General features: G+C 34.7%; 1 protein-coding gene across 1 annotated transcript in view; it reads left to right on the top strand.

Annotated features, from left to right (window-relative positions):
* The window catches only part of LOC113238804 (neuronal PAS domain-containing protein 4B-like), a 77,170-nt gene that overhangs the window by 38,387 nt on the left and 11,780 nt on the right, over positions 1-27,003 (top strand). Inside the window, exon 3 of the mRNA XM_026475645.1 lies at positions 6,504-6,685. Coding sequence (XP_026331430.1) covers positions 6,504-6,685 — 182 coding nt within the window. The remainder of the gene's footprint in view (positions 1-6,503; positions 6,686-27,003) is intronic.

A 27,003-nucleotide genomic window follows, 5' to 3' on the forward strand; every position in this document is an offset into this window, starting at 1 on the left:
TGAATCCTTATGAAAGAGGTCGTCCAGGGAAGTACTGCCGCCTTACCTATTTCTACCGCCAAGTAGTAATGGTCACATTATCGTGGAACACAGTTTTGAAATTACAGGCACATAAGACTTGTCAACTTATGTTTCAGGATGACGGGAGCAGTGGCGGTGCCGCCAAATCTTTATGATTTAAAGCTCTGAGTAACACTACAACTGTTATGCGCAGGCGTGTGGTTTACTACCAGGCGCACGACTTGTTCGTCCCGTCACTTGGTATTATAAAAAAAATTAAAACTGTGTACAAAAATCACACACTACACACATTACACTTCAGTGACAAACTCAAGGTTAATTCACAATATTAGGTGATATATAGCCATTTTACCTTTATTTCTCATACAATAAAATTTTTATTGATCGATTTGAAGTAATGACTATCATTGAAAATTGTTTGAAATGAATGTGGAACTAATTTTGTAAGAGCTTTTGTAACATATATATTACGGTACACCGTAAGCCGAACGTATAGCGCCAAGTCAAGATCAGCTGCTACACTTATGTGGAGTAACAAAGTAATCAAAACCCGGTTTAATTTTGGCAAAGTACAAAAGACACAATTTGACATCCTATAATTTACTAGTGCAGCCCTGTATGAAGCGAACAAAACCTTATAATTGACTATGACGAACTATGCACAGAAGGTCTTTCTCCACACTATTATATATTAATGTAGATTGTGTTGATTCAGTAACTGGGAATTGTTGAGCTACTGCAAAAAAACAAGTGCTCTAAGTTGCACTTTGCTGTCCGTCACAAAATGTACCAACATCTATCGAAAATAAATTCGGGTTCAGACTATATAAATTTAAAGTCATCTCTCCAGGTGCAACTGAACCCGGGACTTAATGCGACTCAAATTTAATTATTTTTGACAAGCAAACCAGTCTCGGGTTCACATTTGGGCTCATTCGGGTTCGGTTGCAACTTTAAACCAACCCCGGGTTCAGATGCTACAAACCCCAATTCAGTAAGTCTATTCGAAACATTACAGCTGTCGAAAAAACGTTATCGAATTCCTTGCAGTTTTTTGTTTCAAAGCTTGGTTGCTTGAAATGGTCCTTAGCTTTATTTCACCAACCAAATAATTCTGCCTGGTAATAAAACTTCGAAATTTAAAATAAATCGTCCCGACGTCATTTGCGCATCATCACATTCGCGACAGTTTGTTAATGACCAAACATAGACCAAATAAATTCTAGTGATAATGACTATACGAAGAAAATACTGAATCCAAAGAAAAATTTGAAACTTGAAAGATTTTACAGCTAGATGACATCGAATTCGTTTCGATTGCACATCGTTTCGACGGCGATGATAACAGCACATTAAAATCCAGGAACAAAGTCTTGCGCTCAAATTATCAGAATAGACGTGCTAAGGCAAAATTTTGGTTGTTTTGATGTAATAAGTAACAAGTACAACGGCTATAAATAAAATAAAATAATAATAGTTTTTAAAATAATTGCGGAATTCAAGGGTTCGGTTTTGAAAGTCAAAGTCAAAGAATCATTTATTCCATAGGTAAAATAAATTTACAATTGAATACGTCATATTTAAACTACTGCTCGTTCACTACGCTGACTTCCCTGAGAAGAACGAGCAAGAAACTCTAGGGATTGGTCTTTTTAAATAAACTTAAATGCTGTGGCATACACTTCGTATCAAATATTATGGATATCTTTTGTTTTTATATAATATCAAGTTACGGGACTGCAACTGTACATAACAGTTTCAGCACCACTCAGAGCTTCAAATCGCAAATCCCGTCACCCTGAGACATAAGTTGACAAGTCCCATGTACCTGTAATTTCACCAGCACCCTTACCCTTCATAACCGAAATGCAGTAATGTTAACATTACTGCTTGGCGGCAGAAATAGGTAAGTATCGTATAATAAAGTATCTTCTTTCTCATTGAAATTATGTATATTTTTATAGTCATATAAAATATTCGAGTAAATGTACTGTGATGCCACAGTCATGATACCAGTCTCCATAAACTTTTCTCTGAGAGAAACCCGAGGGCCTAGACGGTTCACAGAACGAATCGCTCGTTTATGCAATACAAATGTGGTTTGAATATCTGCCGCTTTACCCCACATGAGAATCCTGTAGGACATATGGAAGTAACTAAAGTAAACTAGTCTAGTGGTACTAACATCGGTAAGCTCACGTATTCTGCGGACTGCGAATGCAGCGGAGCTTAATCTGCTGGCTAGGGAAGATATATGTGGAAACCATTGAAATTTACCATCAAAGGTCACTCCCAAGAAGACTGCTTTATTGACAAGGTCTAACTTTTCTCCGTTTATTTCTATGCTTGGACTAGTCGATTTTACGTTAGGTAATCCAAATTTAGCACATTTTGGTTTCTTGGCATTAAGCAATAAATTGTTAGCATTAAACTAATAAACTACCTTTGAGAGGGTTTCATTCATATGGTCACAGTTAATGTCATGCCTGTCTGTTTTAAAAATCAAGGACGTGTCGTCAGCAAACAATACTATTTCGAGATGACGAGACAAGTTCCGCCGCCTTACCATTTACACCGTAATATTGAAGCTTTCTAATAAGAGTAATATGGTTAATGCAATCAAATGCCTTTGAGAGGTCTCATAAAATACCAACAGCGTTCTGGGACCTTTCCCAAGCATCAAAGATGTGTTTTAGTAACGCTATCCCCGCATCGCTAGTCGATCTACCACTACTAAAACCCGTATTATTCACTATGAAAAATATGATTCCTACCGAAATAGGACAGTAATTGAGTCAGCTTAACCTTCTCGAATATTTTACTTAAAGCTGGTAAAATTGAAATGGGCCTGTAGTTGCTAGGATCAACTTTCATACCGCTTTTGAATATGGGAATAACCTTGCTGTATTTCATTAAATCGGGAAATACACCATCGTCAACGCACCTATTGAAGCAACAGCTAAATGTGGGGAAATTGGATCAATAACTGAGTCTATAACTTTAGTTGATATGCTCCAGAGACCTTTAGTTTTTTACCATGTATTGATTTAAAAGTTTTTATGATGTCTTGTGGATTAACATGACGCAAATTAAATCAACTACCACAAACGTTAACATTTTCCTTTAGGAGATCAATAGCAAGAGAAAGGGGGGGAATTAAACGATTCTGCAGTGTTCACAGCAATTTCCGAAAAGAAGGATTCAAAAGCTTGGGCTACCTTGTCTTTAGATTTTATAAGTTTGCCGTTTAATTCTAAAACTATATCTGTATCGTGTTGTTTAACCCTGCCTGACTCTATATTTATTATGCCCCAAGGAGTTTTAGATTTATTTATCGGTTGTCTAATTTTGTCGGTGTGAAACTTAACCTTAGCACCTACACATACTTTTTAAAATATTTTTGGATAATTTCTAACATATTCTATAAAATTGGAATTAGTATTATAAGTTTTCATAGCATATAGCTCATACAAACAAGACCTACTCTTATGAATACCTACTGTTGCCCAGTCGTTGAATTTAGTCTCTCTATGGAAAGTTATTGTTTTCGGTTTAAATACATTATCAAATTCATTTTTAAAGTATTTGGAATCTCCGGTATATGGAGTAGGGAATTTAAACTATTGCCGATATTATTTTGAAATCTAATGATTCATTCTGTGGTAATCGGTCTGCAGAGAAATTGGTCTACCTTCTTGCTCATTTTACAATTAAAAGAAGCCTTGGTCACTATGGCCTGATCTTAAGCAATTAATTATTGATTTTGACACTGCGTCTGTGTTACAAAAGATGTTATCAATACAAGTAGAAGAGGAAGCAGTGATGCGAGTTGGTTCTAAGAAAAGATTAGTCAAGTTGAAACTTTTTAATAAATTAATGAGTCTTACAGAAGTAGAACAGTTTTCCAACAGGTTTACATTGAAATGTCCACATATTACTACGTTTTTTGGTTGGAAACATTTTTTAAATTTTAAGTTACGTTTAATAATAATCATAGATCCGCCTCTACATATGTTGTTTCTTATGAACGAACTGGCTATTACATAATTTTCTATGTTGTTAATTGCTTCGTAGTCTTTCAACCAGTGTTCTGTAATACAAAACACGTCAACGGAAATATGGTGTAAAAAGAATTATTTCTAATGTTTTGACAGAAAAGTTTTGAATATTTTGATGTACTACATGGAAACGATTGACTTTTCTGTTGTCGTGTTTATCAGCTTAAATTATGGTTAGTAACTAATATGTATACTGTTGGTACTTAAAATAGGCGCATTGTCGTGGGACTGTAACAGCATATATAGTATTAAAAGGTAGCAAACTAGCTACATGTCTCGGATACCTTATGGGTAAAAGTAACTTATCATCAAAAAGTTTGAAGTTCCTTACGAACTTATTAATGTCAAAACAAAATATAACGTCACTATGACGTCATGTCAAATTATGAATATGCAAATTTATGTTGTATAAATACTTATTACGAGTGATGCCTAGGTTAGAGCAACAAGGGAGTGCACTTAGTATGAATTTACACCCACACTTTTCATGAATTCTCAAGAAAACGTCAATACTATTATTTATTCCTTTTTTACTAATGTGATTACTATCTCCTATTATAAGTAAGATTGTTGTATATTTGTCAAAGTTGTAACCACTTAACAGTGTAATAATTTGAGTAAAAGTAGCTCCTGGATAGCAATAGTTGACTACCCTTTGCTTTAAGTGGTTACTTAGATGGTGACCTAGTCCTACGCCTATTTTATCAGAAAAAAACTACCGTTCTATTGGATGGCCTGGTAGGAGTTCTAATAGTCTTGGTTGACTGTTGAGTGTGTCAAACTTCAACAGTTGTAGTGTAGCAGATACGTTTTCCTATAGCAACACTGAAATACGATGTCCGTACAGGTTGCGTTGATGATGTAGGTGATGGGTATGGAGTCTGATTTATCTCTACTGGATCATCGATTTCACTAAGCTCATCCTGAAGAAGGACTTAAGTCAGTTCTCTATACTCAGTACCCAGCTTTAAAAGCTCATTAGTTGCAGCTGAAAGTTCTTTTATGTGTTTCTGCGTAGAATATAGGTATTTAGTTCGCGATTGAAGATCTAACTCCAGATCTTACACTTGTTCGACTGTCTTCACCTTGTCCTTGTGTAAATTTAATTTTGCTGATTTTAGTTTCTTTAGTGTTCAATTTCTTTCTTATCGTGTTCATTAATTTGGAAAATCTTGGGATTTGCGATTTAGTACTGCATTATTTACTGTTGCATTCCTGTCTCCCATGGCTAGTTCATCACGGAGTGAAAAGGTCGTTAGGTGGTCGTAGTTTCCGCTTTGTTCATGTAATGATGGAACTTCAGCATTTGATTCCATTACCTGTCTTTCAAGAAAACTGATACGGTCTAAGGCGTCTTCTTGTTGTTGGTGATTTTCTCGGAAGCTCTCTATAATTAATTCCTTTCGTTTATACTCTTTTTCTAAATTTTCACAAAATCATCAAATTTCAAAAAATTTCCCTGTTAATATCATACGTAAAATCTTGTTTTTAAGAATTTATATTATTTGCCCATACCCATTGTATTTAATATATACAAAGGGTTTTAATTTTATAAATACTTATTAATAACTATGTACTAGTTCATCAATCATAATTTGCATTCGAAAAGCGGTAATGCAATATTAATTTTATGAAGTTTATAATCTAATTTATTATATGAATTTATTTGAATATCATACTCACACTTAATCCATTATTATTTCATTAAAACTATGTAGCAGTCACAATCAATTGAACATATACAAACTGTCTTACATCAATTTGTATAATTTCATACCGAGTAGTAAATACCAGTCATGGTTATTCGATATTGATATTCAAAATGCTATAAACGCCATTCGAATATTTCCTTAAATGTATTGAAAATGACGAATTAAGTATGATTAAGCGCTAACACGAAAATCATGAAGTGTGAATAACTTAACCATAACTTAATATTATCCATTGAATTTTAAGATTTATAATCTTCAATGCCATGCACTCGTTGCCGAACATTTTAAACTGATAAATTAATTAACATTGACGATTTTTTGTATGCTAACTTTCGAATAATATAGTACCTTTCTGAGTACTTCTAAAAACACAATTTGATACAAATGATGTTAAACAAATAGAAATAATTTATTTTATCAATCGTCGCATATTATCTGAAAATAAACGTTCTTTTCTAATCCAGTTTACCCTAAAGAATGCTGGAAAAAATGGAAATTTATATTTCCATATTTTCAATTTAAATAGAACTTGACTTGAGAAACGTAATCTAACAACTCGCTTTTATTGCCAGAGCTATGACTATTATTATATATGATTATATATTATGACTAACTTACCTATCTGCAAGTACAAAAGTTGACTAATTCTTCGCTGCTAGATAAAATATAATCTGATATGATTGTGATAACTAACAGAATATTTTCGAATCAGGTTCGACCAAGGCAAATCGACGAAAGGCGCGAGCAAGCTCCGACGCGACCTCATCAACGCAGAGATCGCCAACCTGCGGGACCTGCTGCCCCTGCCGCCCTCCACCCGCCAGCGACTCTCGCAACTGCAGCTCATGGCCCTTGTCTGCGTCTACGTCAGGAAATCCAACTACTTTCAACAAGGTTTGTCATTGCACACCCTTATGTTACATAACTTTGCATAGAATCGAAGACAATATCAATATCGAGTCTACATGCTGGATTATTTCTTTCATTTCCTGGTGAGACATTAAACTTATCTTTGATGGTACCATTGCAATATATAGTTTCATATTTCTAGCGAGAGCATATTTATTTAAAACTACATTAACGATACCTGCACACCCATAACCCGTATTATGATTCATTACAACTTGCACCCTGACACCGGCTGCCAGTCCATAACACTAACAAACCTCATGCGTATGTATCTAATACGCATGCGGGATGCGCTGTCATCACGCCTCTCGCCCATAGCGTTAAATAGGATAAGCGTCGGATAATTAGATGTCTACCATTTGCATATCTACTACTATGGCACACCGACTATTTTCAAGGCACAAAAAATCGTATAGTAAGTAAACCAGAATCAGTCATTATTGATTTATTTAATTTCTACTACGCTATGTATATTTATAATTGATATGTACAATAATTTTCATCAGTCCATGTATGCCTACATCTGGACTACGTGGATCATAGGTACAAAGTTATTTACTTAATTATATTTATATAATCGCTTCAACAATATATTTTTATGATCGTTTTATGTCATAAAAAACCTTTCGATATTAAAAATCTTGCACTGACCTTTATTACTAACCAATTCGTCTAGTATCGGTCATTTAGTAGTATTCTTTCCTTCAAGCTCAATTTAGCGTATTACGACAAGGTCGAATTTCACGTGAACACAGGCGCGCATGCATGCGAACCACACGCTCTACCGCCTTGAAAGCAATGCACCCACAAAAATCAATAATTACATAACAAAATCGATGTTCTCACGATCTTAACAACAGTTAGGTAGATGACGCTACTGTTGGCCGTAAAAAACTGTAGAGTTTCGGTTTTGATAGGAAAATTAGAGAAAATTAGCGAGCCGAGCTCCGGCTACCGACTGATGGTTATTGGCCCTAATGGTGCCTGCAGGGAATCGAACCCGAGTCGGGTTGTGTCACGCCCGCATCGCACGCCATCCTCCGCCGGGGGTTCACATGGATGAGGAAATACCATCAATCTCATGACGCTTCTGAACGGACAGATACTCGTTTCATATTAAACATACTTACTACCTAGTGATTGATAACATTTAATCAGCGTTTATTACAATATGCACATTTTTAAATGTTTGTTTCTAAATATCATTTTGTACGTCCTTTTCACTGACAAGACTTTTTGATTCAGGTAACAAATAAACAAAATTTAAACGGAAATGTTGTCTATAACGTATAATATATAGAATGTAAAAACCTTCTATGTCACTTTTTAAACATTATGCGACTAAAAACATTCGTAAATAAAATCATAATGGCTTGTGAATCTATCCTATGCGCTTAAGCCAACATTCCCTCGGAGTACCGAATAACCCGCCGTATCGCACGATACCCTTCAACTAACGTCCTTATTCTAGACAACGAAAGCTGTACTCTCAAATGAAACCCATGAAATCTGTACGAACTACATAGTAGATATCTATGTAGTTACTTTCATCATATGATGTCAAGAAAATGTTGATACTAGGCAATCTTCAGTTAATGTAAATAATAAATAATAATAAAGCTAACAATAAATAAATAAATATTAATACAACATAGTCATTATAACAAACTAGTGCAGTAATTTCACATAAAAATAATTGATTATCAACTCAATTAAGATTTAAATAAATACCAAAAAATGGTTTTTGAAAGTACTGCCATCTAACCTATTTCTGCCGCCAAGTAGTAATATGAGCATTACTGCTTTCCGATTTGGAAAGATAAGAGTGCTGGTGAAATTACAGCACATGGGACTTGTCAAATTATGTCACAGTCGCAGTGGCAGTAATTTGCTTTACCTATGTGTAATTTATTATACCTATGGAATAAATTATTGACTTTGAGTTGTAGTGCCCCTAAGTACGTTGCGATTTAAAGCTCTAAATGGCACTGCAACTGTTATGGATAAGCGCATCTCGCTTACCAATAGGAAAGCGACTTGTTTGTCCCGTCCATGGGAATTAATTACCTATACAAAAATAACAAAAGACGGAAAAGATGGTAAAATAGAAAATCAAATAGATATATATTTATGTATATCTATTTGATTTTATTTAATTTATATATATTTATTTGAATATTTTGGTTAACCGCAGATTTAAAAACAGTATTTTATACATAAAACTTAACCCGGAGCAGATATTGCATTGGACCAGAAACCTGTCGTAGCGGAAGTCAAACTGAAACAAAAAGTTGTAAGAAAGCTGTAACGGTCTACGCACACGACGTATTTTATACGCGCAGACGACGTGCATAGGACGCGCTGACGACGCGCTGATGACGCGTGTTATATGATTCAAACGAGATTCAGTCGTAGCCAGTAAACCCATGCACACTTTCACAAATTCATACGTGTATCGCGCATTTTGATAAAAGATAGATTTAATTTTAGTTTTGATTATTAATTTCAATTAATTATTTAAATGAAGCAACTACATGAAATTCTAAGTATAAACTCCAGTGGAGTACATAAGCTTCTTGCTTGCAATGCGATGTTTGCGTGCTTTTGAATCGATTCTCTACAACGCATCTGCGGCGCGCATACGCACAGAAGACTGGCGTATACGCGCGTATGACGCGCGTTTACGGTGCCATAATAATATGGCGCGGTGGCGTGAGTGCGCACCCCTCCCCTGCTCCTTTCCTCAGTCTTGCAACGCGATGTTTGATTCTCGTTTGAATCGATACAAACGCAACAATCTGCTTTTCGAACATCTTCGATGCCGTCAACGATCAAAGCGCGTACTTGAAACGCGCTTTGAACGTCTGCGTGTATAAAATACGCCATGTGTGTAGGCCCTAAGGTCAATATTAGACATGACCTAAATTAATGATTCCCATAAGAGAGCAATGATAAGATCTCCCACTCAGTAGTTTCCTGAAAAAAATTATATAAGTCACCGAAGAGGATGTGACCAAAACTACAAAAATTCCGTCATGGAGGCGGAACACAACAACACAACAGCTCAAAAGGACACCATTTTGTACAAAATCTTGAATGACGGATGACATTTTAGATCTGTAAGATGACAGAAGGAAGTGGAAATGTGTAATGATCGCAAGGACAAAGAACTGCATGACACCATAAAGATTGAAATCAAGAACGCCAGAAATTGAATCCTAATGCACAATAATCTATTGGTACTGGTTATAAGATTGAAACTCTAAAAATAGTAAAACGCCGGGACCTGATAAAGTTATGGTAGAGGTTGTTAAACTCATCAAAGATGATAATCTCTTTATACTGCTTAACCTTTTCAACCAAATATGTGTAACCAGCATCATAGCACAGCAATGGCTTGTATCACTTATAAAATAACTAAATAAATAAACATCTGAAATTGTCACAGAAACTGCTCGATGTGGTCGATTAAATGTATGACATGGATACATGATAAAGGGTTTACACATCAACATTGCAAAGACCGAATACTTGTTGATCACGAAGAAGCCACCAATCAACTTAAAGCTATTTGTTGGGACTGAAGTAGTGGAAAAGATCAATAAGTTCAAGTATTTAATAAACTTAGATGAATGAAAGTGGAGATCATGCTCAAGAGATCAAAGTCCGCATCGAAATGGCTAGTTCCAATTTTAACTTTTGACGTGTGGATTTACTATTTATTTGTATTTTGAAAATCTCATGCCGTGAACGGGTTACAAATGAAGCTAAAGAAAAAAGTGTAGCTTATGAACACCGTTGAACGTAGCAAGATGTCGTACTTCGGTCACGTTATGACAAACAACAAGTACAAATTACTTTAGTTTCTCATCCATCAAAATCACTGAAAAACACAGTAAAAGGCGGCACTCCTTAAAGAATTTGAGAGAATGGTTCGGCTGCAGTACCACCTCGCTCTTTAAAGCACCAGCCTCTAAAGCCAGTATTGAAACTATTTTATCCAACCTCCGATGGAAGATGAACCCCAGGGAGAAGAAGAACCAATGTATTATATTCCTTGAAAACATTTGTAATCTTATTTCAAGTAATACGAATTTACGTGTAAATCCGGTGAAGCAGAAAAAAATTAATACCAAAATTACTTAAAGTGACCATTTGAAACAATTTTGCAATGTTCAATTTCTCCTTAAGGCGAATTTCAGGCGCCACATTGTTGCAGCGATACAGAATAGAGGGTTGTCTCGATAAACGCGCGATTGTCCAAGGATCGTGGGAAACGCAGTTTGCATATGATTTCGCCGAGGCATTTGCCTCTCAATGATGCCTCTTTCAGCTTCCAATAGTTCTTAGCCATTGTTGTTTTATTACCACCGGGGTCAGATAAACTTGTCACGTTTGAGCTACCGGACAATTGATGCCTGTGAATCAATTTTACCAAATAGGAATTTCATCTGACGCAACACAATGTTTTACGTTTTACAACACCGTAAGCAAACGCTGATCATAGTTGCAGCAGACACAATTTTGAAGATTAGTGGTTGCCTATCATTTGTTTTACTGCTCGTAAAATTTCAAATAAATCAAATTTTAATACAAAGTTGGTTTATAAAGTTAAACCTACATACTACAGAAGTAAATGTATATTTTCTATAATTTTATTACAAGCATATCGATTTAACGACAGTCGTCGACTGAGCAGTGAGTGTCTGACGGGTTGCATGCTGCGGACGGCATTCGGTCAATCCATGCAATTCCCAATGTTATCGGTCTAAATGCTGAAATTACAGGCGGGGCGAAGTGGAATTAGCGAGCACGCACAACCGTGTGGTATGGTATTTTCTCAACAATTTTTGCATACCACCATGGGAACTATCGGACGTATGCAGCTTCATTCTACTGGTTAATTAAGTTGTAAGTGGCGGATTCGTAATGTGCATGCATTGTGTCGATATTGTTGTGATTCACGGACCCATCTCGATCTTCAATAGTAGCCTTGAAGACGACCTCACTTTACTTTTGATTATAGGGTCTCTAATTGGAACAAAATTTAGATATCGTGTGTTTAAAAATTTAACTACTTTTTGTTGCTTTTAAATAAAAAGTTTTTTTCTAACGACTAACGCACAAAAGTAAGTAATTGACGTAGTTTGTGATACTGACATAGTATTTTATTTTAATACTCAGTACATTACACTAACACGGGTAGCATAAGCTAAAAGTCTGTTTACCAGCCCTTCTATTGCTAGAAACTTTTCGAAAACATGTGAAGTTCTTAACTACGGCTTAAAGCCTTCGTAAATCTGTACTAGTCTATACTAATATTATTCATGCGAAAGTAACTCTGTCTGTTACGTTTTCACGCCTAAACTGCAGAACCAATATTGATGAATTTTGGTATAAAGATAATAATAACGCAAACACCCAACATAAGGACATACAACAACATAAAGACAACATAAAGATAGGTGGGACCTAGGAAAAGGACACACGCTATTTTTTGTCACAAACATAAATATGTAAAATAGAGGATGAAAGTTTGTATGGAGAACCAATAAAACTATTAAAATTAGTATAGCACAGTAGGCTACACGAAGTACTTACACTACGCAGACGAATAATTTAGATCCCTAAGCACAATTATCGATCAGCAATTTTATTTTCTATTATATAACATTACTGATACATACAGAATAGCATTTGAGCTTCGCCACAGAAACTTATAAAGAAATAATTTCCTTTTTGTCTAAACAAGAAACCAACAACCATTTATTCCATTATTCAATCATCACTAAGATAGTATGTTTACTCTATGTGCCTACAATCACCTCACTTTACCCCGACTCTAGGTATCTTTGCGCAATTATCACGCAAATCTTCTTGTTTCTATTGCTCATGTAATTGGTTAGATTTACCGACAAATTAGTACTATTACGGCGCCAAAGATTTTTCACATAAAACCTGTATATTCAAGTGTGCAATTGTACATGTATAATAATAATATAAGATGTTTATATTCCGTGAAACGTTTACTAAATATTTCAAATTTGTTGACATGTACCGACGCGCACTAGGTCCAAGATAGGTTTCTTTCTCAATGGATGGGATGATGATGAAGAAAATGTAACTTGTAAAAATTACCCGTGCCCGTATATTTATACGTCACACGGGTGGGCACGGGTCTCCTCTCAGGCGGAGGTTTAGGTAATAGTACGCCACCCTGGCTCAATGCGGGTTAGGTATTTGACGCGTTTAGCGAGCGTCTTCGACTTGCAGGTTTATTCCTTCACCGAAAAGCTCAGACAACTCATAGGTGCGAGGATTGGAATCCCCGGCCTCTGCTTGAGAGGCGGTAGGTTAAACAATTAGACTCACGACTTACACATATTCTTAAATATTATCAATATACGGATATTAAAAATGGCATGTCTTTAAATGATCATTTTAAATTTGCAAAAGCAGCAGGCAAACAAATCTAAACGGTCATCTTTTTTAATGATTGATCCTCTTTCTCTGGGAAATAATAAAATAAATTGTAACACACGATATTTTAATCTGTTCTAAGCTACGCAAAAAATGTTTGATTTGTATAAATTAACGTTAATAGTTTTATTTTGGGCCCCAAAACTAAGAACAAATGAGAATTAAAAATAAAATTTAGATACTTATTTTTAAAAGTAAGTAAATGTTGATTATATTTGTACATTAATAATATATTAATTATAATTTAATTTGACCTGAAAGCATGTTCGGAAACGCAAGCAAATCGGCTTCTGGCCGGCAGCTGCCGCGGTATCACCACTCGCGTTGCTCGCTCGGCTCGTGCTGCTTTTTCATATACATTAGTAGTACTAACCAAACCTATAGAATGGATGGCGTAACTAAGCAACCAAGTTTTATTAGGAGATCAATATAAAAAGATATACTGGTTACAAATGTCGTCAATCGTTAAAAGAAAAGACTAATAAAAAAAGAGGATCAAATATTATTTTTGAATACCAAATATTAATTTAGTATACTTAAACATAATAATAGAGTTACATTGAATACAATTCATTTAAAATTATCTAGTTCATTATTAATTATATCCGTAGATCAACTAATATAGACGGAATAATTAATATACATATTAAAAAAAGAATATATCGTTTATTTAAAAAGTGCACAATTACAATAGATCAATTATTTCTTTGAGGATCAAATAATATTATCCCATTGAAAATGAAGCAATTTTTTCGAATCGAAAACCTCGCACATACCACTTTATTTGTTTAATAAAACAAACCAACGTTTCGGGCTATTTGCAGATGTAATCGGTGACCGAAAGAGTAAATTCGCTAACTGACGTTTTATTTCCAATGCGCAGCAATCGCGAAAACTTAAGAGCTCGATATTTTAACTATACAGAATTTACTATTAATTACATTACATTATTACGGATTGTTTAACAAGTTGATACATCTCATGAAACATCCCGTTTATTGAAGAAGAAATCATTTATACCCATCTAACGAAGTCATTAAAACATATGCTTATAGTAAACTTTAACTAGCACTTAACCTATCAACAGTTTAGCACTCTGCGCGTACGTTTAAATAAGTATAAATTATGTACGTATGCGTACAAACGTTAATCCAATTAGTGACTATAGTGGTGTGTCACATTAGCATTAATTTAAATTTTAGATCAGGCAGCAAATTACTTCAGTAACTAGATACACAGAACTTGGCGACAGGTGCTTTGCAGATAAATGCGATCCCAATGGTAACCTACCGCAACATCGTGTTATTTCTTTCTATATACAAAAAATATGAATAAGTAATGACCTTTGATAATTCTATTGTTGTTTGTTTATTGACTTTATTCTATATTGTATTTTTTTATTTACACTTTTTCTTTTCTTCGTGTGCAATTTCATGAATGGACGGTTCCATAAGTGATCTGTGGTGTAGGCAAATCGTCTTTCAAACGTCAAGATTGTTTTGTTGTGATTGATTTGTTTATTGTCATCCCTACGCATTTCGTGGCCATACCAACCTAATAGGTTTTCTTTTAGTTTGTGCCACTTTAAATGTCCTTCGAATAAACTCATTTCTAATTTTATCTAACAGGATAATGCCTTCTGACCACCTTAGCATGTGCATTTGGGTGCCTTGGGTACGGTGTTCATCCGTTTCGTGGACATTCTGTGGCCAGAGTCAGTGTCTAAAATTCTCATTAAAGAACAACTGTGATTAGAAGATAGTGAAGTGCAGCGATCTAGATTGGTACAGTACCATAATTTATCAGAAAGATCGGTCAAGCCATTTAAACGGGATTGCACATGGGCCATGGGAACCCAGTTTCTTCTACTTAATGTAGCCTTAATCTTGTACTTTCGCTTTTAATGTAAATTCTTTGCCACACAAAGAAAAGATACTTGAAACACATATTACAAAGGACATATACAAAGATGATGTTAGTTAGTCAATTGTATTTTCATGAATAAACAAAGAACAAACAAGAAAACAGCCTAAATTGTTCATATTAAAGCTGCTTTTCGTCATTTTACCTTACTTGTAACAAATGCTTCATCTTAACTTAATTGCATATAAATTAATTATAATAACTACATAACATAATAATAATAATAATAACGCGCACACGCTCACAGCCCCGCACTAGAGAAACCCGGTATCGCGGGTGCCATGGACACACACATAGACAACCACAAATTACACCCAAACTCAGGAGAGAAATAAATGTAGGCCACACAAATATTTCTCCCGGCACAGGAATCGAACCCGGGACCTCTGCGTGGCAGTCACACGCAGAGGCAGTTATATTATATTTAAAACAATTGATTTTACATTAAAATTTATAAGGGAATTAAACAAAACTTAACGAAGCTTCGTAATGCAAATATGTAATCTAACAATTACTACATATAGTATTCTAGGTTTCATGTAAGTCTCGGGTCAAGGCAGCTGAGGTTTTATATATACGACTATCCACAGTTCTACCCGTTAAGATTTATTACACTGTTTGCCTATCATTAGAGACCTTACAATTGAATATTCCACCATAATATGCAGTTAAAATACAGCAAATATACAATCAATACACAACCAGTCCATCTTTCCTCCTAACATGTTTTATGTTGTATTCAAATTATTAATATTACTTCCAAGAATGAATGCGTGTTGTAACTGCAGATGACTAAAATGAATTGAACAATTTGTGATTCTCCCGGATATTCGACTTACCTACTGATACTTGATCGTGATTTGTATGTGTATGGTTTAAATTTATTTAAAATAAAATGTAGTGTTTAGGCAAAGGGCTGTTTATGAAAAATTAGCTATCATCTGCTTTTATCTACATTTAATATGCTATATATAGTTACACTTCATGTGCTTTTCCTTTATACTCGTATTCATTAGTACGTACACTGAAAAACAGGATAACCAAAGTGCTTCAATTATTTAATTTTTCACCACAATTTAGTTAGTCGTTGTCAATTAGTTTAAATTAATAAAAGTGTGCAATTATGAAACCCAAATCTAATTGGTTATGTATTGCCGTAGTTTTGTAGTCACCAGTTTTATGCTATGTGTAAACGAAAGTTATGCTACATATAACAATTCTTTTTTCATTGTACTTCACACTATACAATACATGTATTTAGTCTTATAAATATATAGATTATAATATTACGTAATGTACAAGTGCAATCCACACATTTCTATGTCTTTTATACTTATATTATACGTGTGGCGCACTATAAGTTTTCGGCAAGAATAAGAAAAAAATACTACAATGGTCAGAAATGAATTTATTGTTCCTCAAAATATTCTCCGTTAGCGTTAATACAATTTTTCATGCGAATGAACCAATTTTGAAAACATTTATGCCACACCTCCGTGACAATCTCTAAAACATATTTTTCTTACTCTTCGACAGCCTCTTCAGGTGATGAAAATGCCCGCGTAACAGGTTCTTAATTTTTGGAAACAAATAAAAGTCACAAGGTGCCAGGTCGGGACTGTATGCGGGATGGCTCATAAGGTCAACGTTGTTCACTTTCAAAAATTCATTTGTCTGTCTGGCCGTGTGAGAACTGGCATTATCGTGGTGCAAGATGATACGGCATTTACGGTTATTTTTACGGAGTTTGTCAATAACTTCCGGCAAACATATGGTCGTGTACCAATCACTATTCACCGTACAACGATTCTCCAAAGCAACAGCTTTTTCACACCCAAATGTTTGTGTAGTATTGATTGTATTTGACTCATGCCTATGCCTAAAGATGCCTGAATCTCATGGTATGTCACATGCCTGTCTGTTTTGATCATACGGCGCACAGCATCGATGTTATTGTTGTTCACAGCAGTGGAGGAGCGACCATCACGACATTCATTACTGAGATTCACACGATCGCGTTTGAATTCTGCAAACTAGCTATAAATAGTCGTCTTGTATGGTGTTTCGTCGCCAAAAGCAGTTTGAAGCCGAGTGAAGCTCCGCTGAGCTGTTAAATTTTACTTAAAGTCGTACAAAATCATACTACGAAAATTTTCACGAGTTAAATGCATAGTGATGTAGACAACCAATTTTTAAAATGACGCCACAATGTAAAAACAAGTGACAGTCAGACGAAACAAACTGTATTTTACAGCCAAAGAGTTCCATTTTCAATGTAATTACTTTTTAAATATTGTTTATGTAATTGGCCAGTTCCGGAAAAATTTTAGTGCGCCCTATGTACTTTCGATTTTTTTATGATAAAATAAGTGCGCATTTGACCTTATCTTACCCGATGGAAAGTGACGATGAGATCGACGTTGGAGCATACACGCTTACATAATGTCTATATCACTCTAGCCTTGAAAAGTCCCAAGTTATAAAAGTATCCAGGGAATAAGTCTGCAGTCAAGAAATTCCACTCCTATAGCTATTCGCATAAATTTGGGGGCGTAACGCTTCGTCAGAATCTTTGGAATATCCACAACATGATAATGCGGGGTGGAACCCCAACCTACCTCTAGTTCGCCGATGATGGAAACAGGAAGGCGAAATTAAATCGTGCAATTCCTGATATATCCTCGTGACATATCTTGTAGAATGTAGATGTACTACCGGGCACACACTAGTGTCCTCTGAAATACGGTACTGTTTTGTTTAAACGCGAGATTCAGGAGTAAGGGCACCTTCAAATTAGAAGCTTATAGAAGCGCTCCAGTGGCGCCACTGCGGCCCTGCAGCTGCGCCGCTACTAATTTTTATACAATATTCAGAAACGCAGCTGCAGACCAGGTATTGTATGAAAATTTGTATTGTAGTGTAGTAAACGCGTCACTCCTATAAGCGTAAAATTTGAAGGCGGAAATTACAATTTTCTAATTTTGTTACTAGTAAGTACGATCAAGGTTAGATAAATTTTTCGAAGGCTTAGCGAATTTCAAAGCGATCAATTTCTTCTAAGTTGCAAGCGTTATGTAGCCTCTACACATACCGCCTCAAAGTGGTACCAACGGCTAAATAAAACAAAATATATAATAATAACAATAACTCTCCCATTTACAATTTCAAAATTAATGTTTTAGCTAAGAAACTGAGAAAATAATAATAATAATTTTTATTTCAGGAATGTAGTCCCATATTTACACAATAAAACACAATATAAAAGCTAAAGTTATCGTTTAATCAAGTTTTCTAATACATAACTAAAATGTATTTGTGAAACACAGTAAAAATACTAAATGAAAAATCAATATACCTATATAACAAATTATATATATATATATATATATATATATATATATATATATGAATTTGTTATATACATATATATATACATATAACAAATTCATAGGGGAAAGGGGCCCAAAGGGACATGGCGTGACGAGTTAGACGCTTAGATGAGATTTTCACTTGTAGCGGCGTTAAATCGCGATAAGTTGAGGAAGGAGTGACGTGACGGGAAGAACAAGCCTGGTGGTGACACGGCTATCCATAACAGTTGCAGTACCAGTCAGAGCTATAAAGCGCTACAAAGCTTTTAATCGCAAAGATCTTAGGGGCACTGCCTCTATGCCCGTCACCCTGAGACAAAGTTGACAAGTCCCATATGCATGTAGTTTCACCAGCACCCTTACTGTTCCAAACCGGAACGCAGTGATGCTCACATTACTGCTTGGTGGTCGAAATGGGTAAGGTGGCATTACTTCCCTAGACGAACTCTTTCATAAGGAGCTCTACTGTTACTAAAAGGTCTTGGCCCTCCAGTGTGACAATAACGGTTGAAAAATGAAAAAATGATTGCTATGAATTGTCCATTCTAATCATCTCTGTCGAGTTATTCCAATCAGTTTATTTTTTTCTATTCCCATCAGATTCTTTATGCAGATAATCATGAATAAATATTAATGTTTTATTCCCACCTGTTATCCTGGTACTTACAAGCTTATTTTTGGTAGGTATTGTGGTGCAGTCAACAAGAAAATGTATTGGAAGGTAGTATTGTGTTTTATTTAGTTTATTACGAATGAACAACATTAACTATACTTTAACAGTCAAGGTCTTTAACGCCTTGTTATTTTCTTAAAACTACCGAAATACAATTTAAGCACAAAATTACACCTTATTACACATTGTTCATCAATTCAAAAGCTCACAGAAAAACTTATATTTTAAATAATAATTAGGACTATTTTTTTGCTTATGTAATTTGCAATGTGTGAATATTAATGACGTGTCACAAAAAAATTATTATCTGTGGTAATTATAACTTTTGATCAAATTGCTCAATTTTGTTTAATTTGATTATTTAATTTTAAAACTTCTTTTTCTCTTGACTGTCCTTACCTTACAAAAACAATGAAGTGATCCGATGGGAGTTGCAAAATATAAAGTGGATTAGGTCGGATTTAACATTGGCGGTGGATCAAATGGGAATAACTCATCCGAAATTCCTGCCGTCTCTTCCTTTCGCTCAGTATAATATTGTAGAGTATGTAGGAACATATTTAGCAATCCGCATGTCAAATTTTACAAGTGGTAACAGCAAGTACAATATTTTATTGCCGCCACGACCTCCCTCTATTCGGTAGTCCACACATTTTATGTAACCGACTAACGACTTTACAACATTCTTAATTAAATTAATTGTCAGTAAGTCCAATGGTTGCCTATTCTAACAACAATTAACTCCTTGAGTAAGGTCGGAAATAATTATTTCATATCGATTGATACAATCGATTACGAAACGCGATTACGATTCGATACAAAGACCGATTCGAATCTATGAAAAGATTTGAAGTGGGAACGTGGTACCTACTCACACGGTTTGCGGGTTAGTTGAGTTTTGAGCTTTTTCCTCAGCAGAGCACGTTTACAAGTAAGCAAATCCAGAACATATGTTTAATTTTGCATTGTTCAATGTTGATCACAATAAAGGCTTGGTAGCGTAATGGATTGACCTACCGCCTTTCAAAGCAGAGGCCGTGGGTTCGAATCTGGTTCCTCGGAATTTATGTTCGAAATATAATTTAAGTTGAAATTATCACGAGCTATCCGATGAAGGAAAACCTGCACGTCAAAGCAGGCACATAACCCTCTGAAAACGTGTGAAGTCCCTAACCCGCACTGGGCCTGCCGCAATGGCCTACACCCTCGCCTGTCAGAAAACCCGTGCCAGTAGTGGGACTTATAAATAGGTTGATAATAAGATCCCAAAGGTGACGAAGAAAAACATTAAATGTAACACAATCTTAATAGAAAAGAATGTCATGATAGCGCCAAAAAGAGGACAATTAAATTTTAAATTTAAATGAGAAGTTGTACTAGATAAAAATATAAAGAATTAAAAAAACATCAATTAACATATCTTAATGGGTTTTTTACCGCGTACCTTTTTAAAAACTAGTGATAATGACCGCAAAATGCTCTTAAATTATAATAAAAAATATTTGTAGCAGTGACCGCTGCTGTTCGGTACACCCAAAACGCCTATTCAATCACTATTAAAGGGAATTAAGATTAGAAATAAATAATTAGACAGTCTCATTTTTCAAAGTAAGAAACCTAAATAAACTTATATAAAAATTACGACCCGACTAGGTGAAGGCCAATCCTCCGTCCTAAGGCCACTGTCACTATCAATACATAGTGTATCTGCGTAACGTGTTGCCATGACAAGTCAATTTGGATAGCGTCTATGAAATAATTTATTGTTTACAGCATTGACATCATCAGTGCGTACTATTCATTCTCGCTTTAAAGAATTAGATAGCAAGAAACCCGCGAGATTAGGTGTTAAGATTCGCTCGTTGATCTCGTGTATCAAAACATAACTGAATAATTTTATATATTGAACAGAATATGATGAAAAATTACGAAAATGCTCAGTAGAGGCTATTGTAGAAGCAAAATATATACATATCGTGTTCATAAGTTTTCGAAATTGTGACACATATGAAATAAAACTATTTTTGTGGATCTAAATAACGCATATTTGTTTTTTCCAATAAACCAACGTTTCGGGCCCTTTACAGGTTCCATGGTCACGGTTGACCATAATGTAGAATTATGTATATAACAAAAAAGAAAATTCATTTACAAACTACTACGATTTACAAGCATTATTTGATTTTAAAATCGGGACTTAATTGTGTATAAACATATTTCACCTCGACGTTTCGGACGTGTTGCAAGTTCTATGGTCACGAAGGGAGTGAAGAGGCGGGTGGCAACATATTCTAGCCGTGCGAGTTTTTCTAACTACCATTTGATCTCCAGTACTTATTTGTGCCCACAGACCACATAAATACTTGTGCCCTAAGGTTGTCACTACACTAACACACAACACTCACGATTTCCGACAACTTGTCGAGCGGTAGTTGATGTCGCTTACATTTGCTGATGACTGTATATTACGACGATGAAAGCTTAAAACTACCCTCAAAACAGAATTGTACGTGGAGCTGTTGAAATTAAAAAAACACAACATTCGGCGACTTGTCGGACGACACTTGATGTTGTTTACATTAAATTTGCTAATGACTGGATATCACGACTATGAAAACGTAAAACCGTCCTTAAAACAGAAGAATTGTACGTGAACTTGTTGAAATTAAATAAAAGCAGTAATTTCAACCGGGAAGACTGTTTTACTTTCATTTCAGATGATGTTGACACCCGCGACTTCCGTCCCTTCGAGACTAAGGACTTTGCAACACGTCCGAAACGTCGAAGTAAAATATGTTTATAATAAGTGATTAAGCCCCAATTTTAAAATCAAATAAAAAAAAATATTTCGCGATCCGTATTTATCTTAACATTATAAAATACATTTAACACACACTTAATTATTTTTAACTACGAAACAGCACTATAAGCGTATTAATCTTAAATTATAAACGGCGCTTTTTGAAAGCCAATTTGATTGTAAATAAAATAAAATATTACGATACATTACCGACATATAAGAACAAACATCAATCGTAATCATTCATAGACATAGCCTCAACACTCAACATGACCTCAGGTAAAGTACTCGCTTCTCACTTTCAATTGTTTTAATAAAAAATACATTTTATTTGTTACGAAACGAAAGGTCACTCGGACCGGTAGTGTGGAAGATTTCATCAATAAAAGACAAGGTACGAACTTAGTTGAAAAACCTTGGTGGTGCGAAAATGCGTGAATTATGTGATCCTAAATAAACACGGTTTGCAGTAGTGCTTCACATTTATTTCTTAATAAGGTAGGTACTAAATTTAATGAATACCAGAACAAACATTTACAAAAATGTTTTACAAAGAATGTTGCTGTCCTTAAAAAATACTACCTAATTCATGTTTAGAAGATTATTTAAGCAATTTTTAATATCGAGTTGTTAAGTTTTCGCTATTGCTGTACGTTGTAAATAAAACTATTTTTCGGTTTTATAATCGCGTTTAATTATATACGTTTTTAGATTCGAAAAAAGTTCGTTGTCAATTTTTTATAATTCAACAGTATTTCAATTTCAGATTCAATGACCATTGTGATCAATTGACACGGAGAAAAAGTAATATCAATACAGAATGAACCTCTGTACTCTTACGTGATTGATGATTTTTATTATATTAGTCAACACTTAATTTACGAAGTTTCTATAATACGATTGAATTAAATTAACAAGAATTTTACTATAATCACAGACTGTACATTTTCAGCTTTGATGTGCATCACATAATTAAATAAAGTTATGTTGTACACACTAGAGTATTGCTACTGTACTATGCATAGTTGTACATATATTAAAGTATTTTAGTGGCAGTAGAGCTCCTTGTGAAAGAGCTCCTCCAGGGAAATACTGCCACCTTACCTTACCTATTTCAGCCGCCAAGCAGTAATGTGAGCATTACTGCGTTCCGGTTTCGAAGGTGCTAGTGAAATTAAAGGTACATGAGACTTGTCGACTTATGTCTCAGGGTGACGGGCACAGAGGCAGTGCCCATAGGATCTTTGCGATTAAAAGCTCTGAGTGGCACTGAAACTGTTATGGATAGGCGTGTCGCTTACCACCAGGCGCACACTCCTAGTTCGTCCCATTGCTTGATATTATTAAAAAAGATTGACATTTAAATTTTGAAGGCTGCGGCCGTCTACGAATATCTATCTATTTAGTAATTATTTTGACATGTGTCACTTTTTATTAAACCTTTTTTCTATTTTATTGTTTTGTTTTTTAATATGTTTATTTAATTAATTTTAATTAATTTAATTAATATAATATAATGTTACATTAATAAATGTGAACATTGTACGCTTTGCAACTAATGTCAGTATGCCAGTTGCTGGTGCAACACGCTGAACCAAAACAGTAATCTTAATATGTTTTTTTTTATAATGCCAAGTCGTGCGCCTGGTGGTAAGCGACACGCCTATCCATAACAGTTTCAGTGCCACTCAGAGCTTTAAATCGCTAAGATCTTAGGGGGGCACTGCCACAGCGCTCGTCACTCTGAGATATATAAGTTGATAAATCTCATGTGCCTGTAATTTCACCAGCACCCTTACCCTTCTGAAGTAGAACTACTTTTACTTTTACTAAACTTACTACTACTCTTACTGGTTGGCGGCAGAAATAGGTAAGGTGGCAGTGCTTCCCTGGAGAAACTCTTTCACAAGGAGCTCTCCTGCTACTGGATATAAACCATCTCTCGCACTATCTCTATAAAATTATTTTAATTTAACTTATTATCCGTATCAAAATTACATTGGTAATTTGACAAGTATTTAAGACTGAATAGTATCATCAATAAAAGCTTATTTACTTTTGACACCATTTTGTAAGTAAAGATTGTTTGCAGACGGTACTCTATTGGCTGCATTCGCATCTGCGCTCGCACATCGCATATCGCCTTCAGATCCAAGTTAAGATAAGACAGATTGGACACAGAGTTTTGTATTGACATAATTGCAAGTGTAAAATCAAAATTGATGACTCAATCTACACATTACTTGCTATAATATTTACTGATAGATCTTCTAATCAAAACAAATATCATATTTTATTCACAAGTAGGTATATTCGCAATTTTTATTTGTCTAGTGATGACAGCTAATTTGGACGTGTATCCGAATGATTTATTTCAAGTTTATCTCCTTGGCACATATATCCCATATGCACCAAACACGTGTAATATATATTTAAAATACAATATAATAAAATAGAGACATATTTTATTATAATAAAATATTTTATTATTAGCTACACAATATGCTTTTCGTACTTTCCTGTTTCTAAGTTCTTAATTAATGCAACTTATTTACTTACTTACTTACTTACTTACTTTCATAAAGTTTTGTATTTTCTCTGACATTAAGTTATTAAAATATTCACAAATGGTGTGTATTCTCACAGTTTTCCCAAAACAGTTCACGCACATAATAACACGTTCCAAAATTATCTAGAGGCATCAAGTTTCACTTTTTAACACCTCCTCTTATGGCATTGCAAAACGCAATAACTTTTATATAAATTTAATGCGTTCTGGAGTCAGATCCCATATATCAGACACTATCACCGCCCAGCGGTTACTCTATCTAATTTCCAATCTAACTACAACTTAATTAATAGCCACTTGTTGAAATCGATTTCGAACTTGATTTATAAATCGAATGACCTGTATTTATCGATTCAAATATATTGCATCGATTAAAAGAACACGCACCAAAATATTTCCGGCTTCTCTGATGATTTGTTTTGACAAAAGCAATCATTACTGGATTTTGTTTAGAAAATGTGCTTCTTCACTCGTGTTCGATAGCGAAATGTCAAGGAAAATCGCCAATTTATTTGAATTAATTTATGTTCAACATCTCGTAAACATTTTAACTTCATAAATACCTTAATTATTTACATTGGAAATTTTACTTTATCACATATTTTATTACTTGTATGTTTGCCAATATATATTAATTGTCCCAAATTCAATGTACAGCATCCATTATCGATTAGCAAATGAGATCAATTAATAAGTTATAGGATATGAAGGTTCCAGTTTTTATTAACTGTGTCATGCGGTTCAAACATTATTAAACTTAATAATTTTCGATGAATTTTTTGCTTCTGTAGCACCATTTTAGGAAATTAACTTTTAAAAATTGATGGACTGAGTGTTGGATAGCGAATGCCATCGACACTTATACATACCAAAGTGGGTACGCTTAGAAATAATTATCTGGTTTGTCAGTTCTTTAGTTTGATGGTGAGGCACACTTGAATAGTGAATCAAGCAATCGTCGTAAGATTAAATTTAGGTGAGAATCATTTATTCTCATTTTAGAGAACTAGTCGAAGATTCTTTAAGCCCCAAGAACACCATATCAAAGCTATGCATGTCTCAAGTATTTTCTATGTCATAACGATGACCACTGAATGTGATTAAGATTGTCACCCCATAACAAAATACACAATAGTGAATATAATAACACGCACATACTCATAGTCCTTAACGTATCCCTGTATCGCGCGGGTGCCATGGACATACACACAGACAACCACAAATTACGCCCAAACTCACGAGAGAAATAAATGTAGGCCATACAAATATTTCTCCCGGCTCGATGATCGAACCCGGGACCTCTGCGTGGAAGTGCAGCATGGCAACCGTTGAGCCACGGCAGCAGTTCAGAAAATCGAAACGTTTTGGGGTATATACGAAATTATATGTATGTAGTGGGTGTATTGAATCCGTTAGAACATGAATAATAGAAAGGGGTAGAGTATTCTAAGTTCCTATGTTTACAGCCCTAAGTTCTTTAGAGACTCTAATGACGTAAAGTTGATGATTTGTGGTTTTCTCGTTATCATCCAACTGAATCACGTGTGAACGTGACGACTAAGGATTTATGAAAGAGGATGTAGTTCTAAGGGATTTAATTTTTAAATGGTATGTTAATGTACACACTGTCCTCTATTTATACAGACTAATTAAAAATACTTTAGTAATTTCTCATGTAGAGTGTGTCTGTGTGTATGACGTGTTTTTGGAGTAGGCAAATTTATGCATATTCAATGGCCCAAAGGTTAAATGGTATGTTTTAATCTTTCGCTTTCCGGGTGTTACTCGATCCGCTAAGAACCGGATTACCCGTATATTACGTCATAAAATCATGTTTCCTATTTTATGATGCAATTATATACATACGATTTTTTTTAATCTGCTAAAAAATGTTAGACCTAATTAAATGCGTTCATTCTATAGATATAAAATACATACATGAACAATGCAAAAAACTATACGTACAATAAAAAAGTAAAATAAATCCTTTCAACAAATTACACACCAAGTTCCAAAGTATAGAAATAGAAACTATCGCAGACTTTCTTTTTATATATTCACAGATTCGTTAAATTCAACAAAATCAATTGCAGTATCCATGAAACTGGGCAGAAACTCCCTACTTATGCAAATGCTATTGGCAATTACTATAAAAGAAATTGTTCTAGGTTCCCTCACGAGCGTAGGCACTCTAAATCTCAGAAGTCGTGCGATGCCTTTTCGGGTTTAGAAGTCTTAAATAAGTCTATTGTCTGTCAGTCGGTTGGTCTATAATTGCGAAACAAGGGAAGCATGTGTGAACGTTTCGACTTTTCGTTTTGATTTAACGATTTTACTTTTTTTGGTACGTATAAACGTTATGCTTTTAACTGTTCATTTTTTTACGTTCTCGTCCTGCTACAATATATGCAGTATCTATTTTTTTTATTTTATAATACTTTATTATTAAGTGCCTGTACAGAATAAAATAAATGTCTCTCTTACATT

The sequence above is a fragment of the Hyposmocoma kahamanoa genome, unplaced genomic scaffold (assembly GCF_003589595.1).
Source record: "Hyposmocoma kahamanoa isolate Upper Pololo Valley unplaced genomic scaffold, ASM358959v1 98263, whole genome shotgun sequence".
Lineage (NCBI taxonomy): Eukaryota > Metazoa > Arthropoda > Insecta > Lepidoptera > Cosmopterigidae > Hyposmocoma > Hyposmocoma kahamanoa.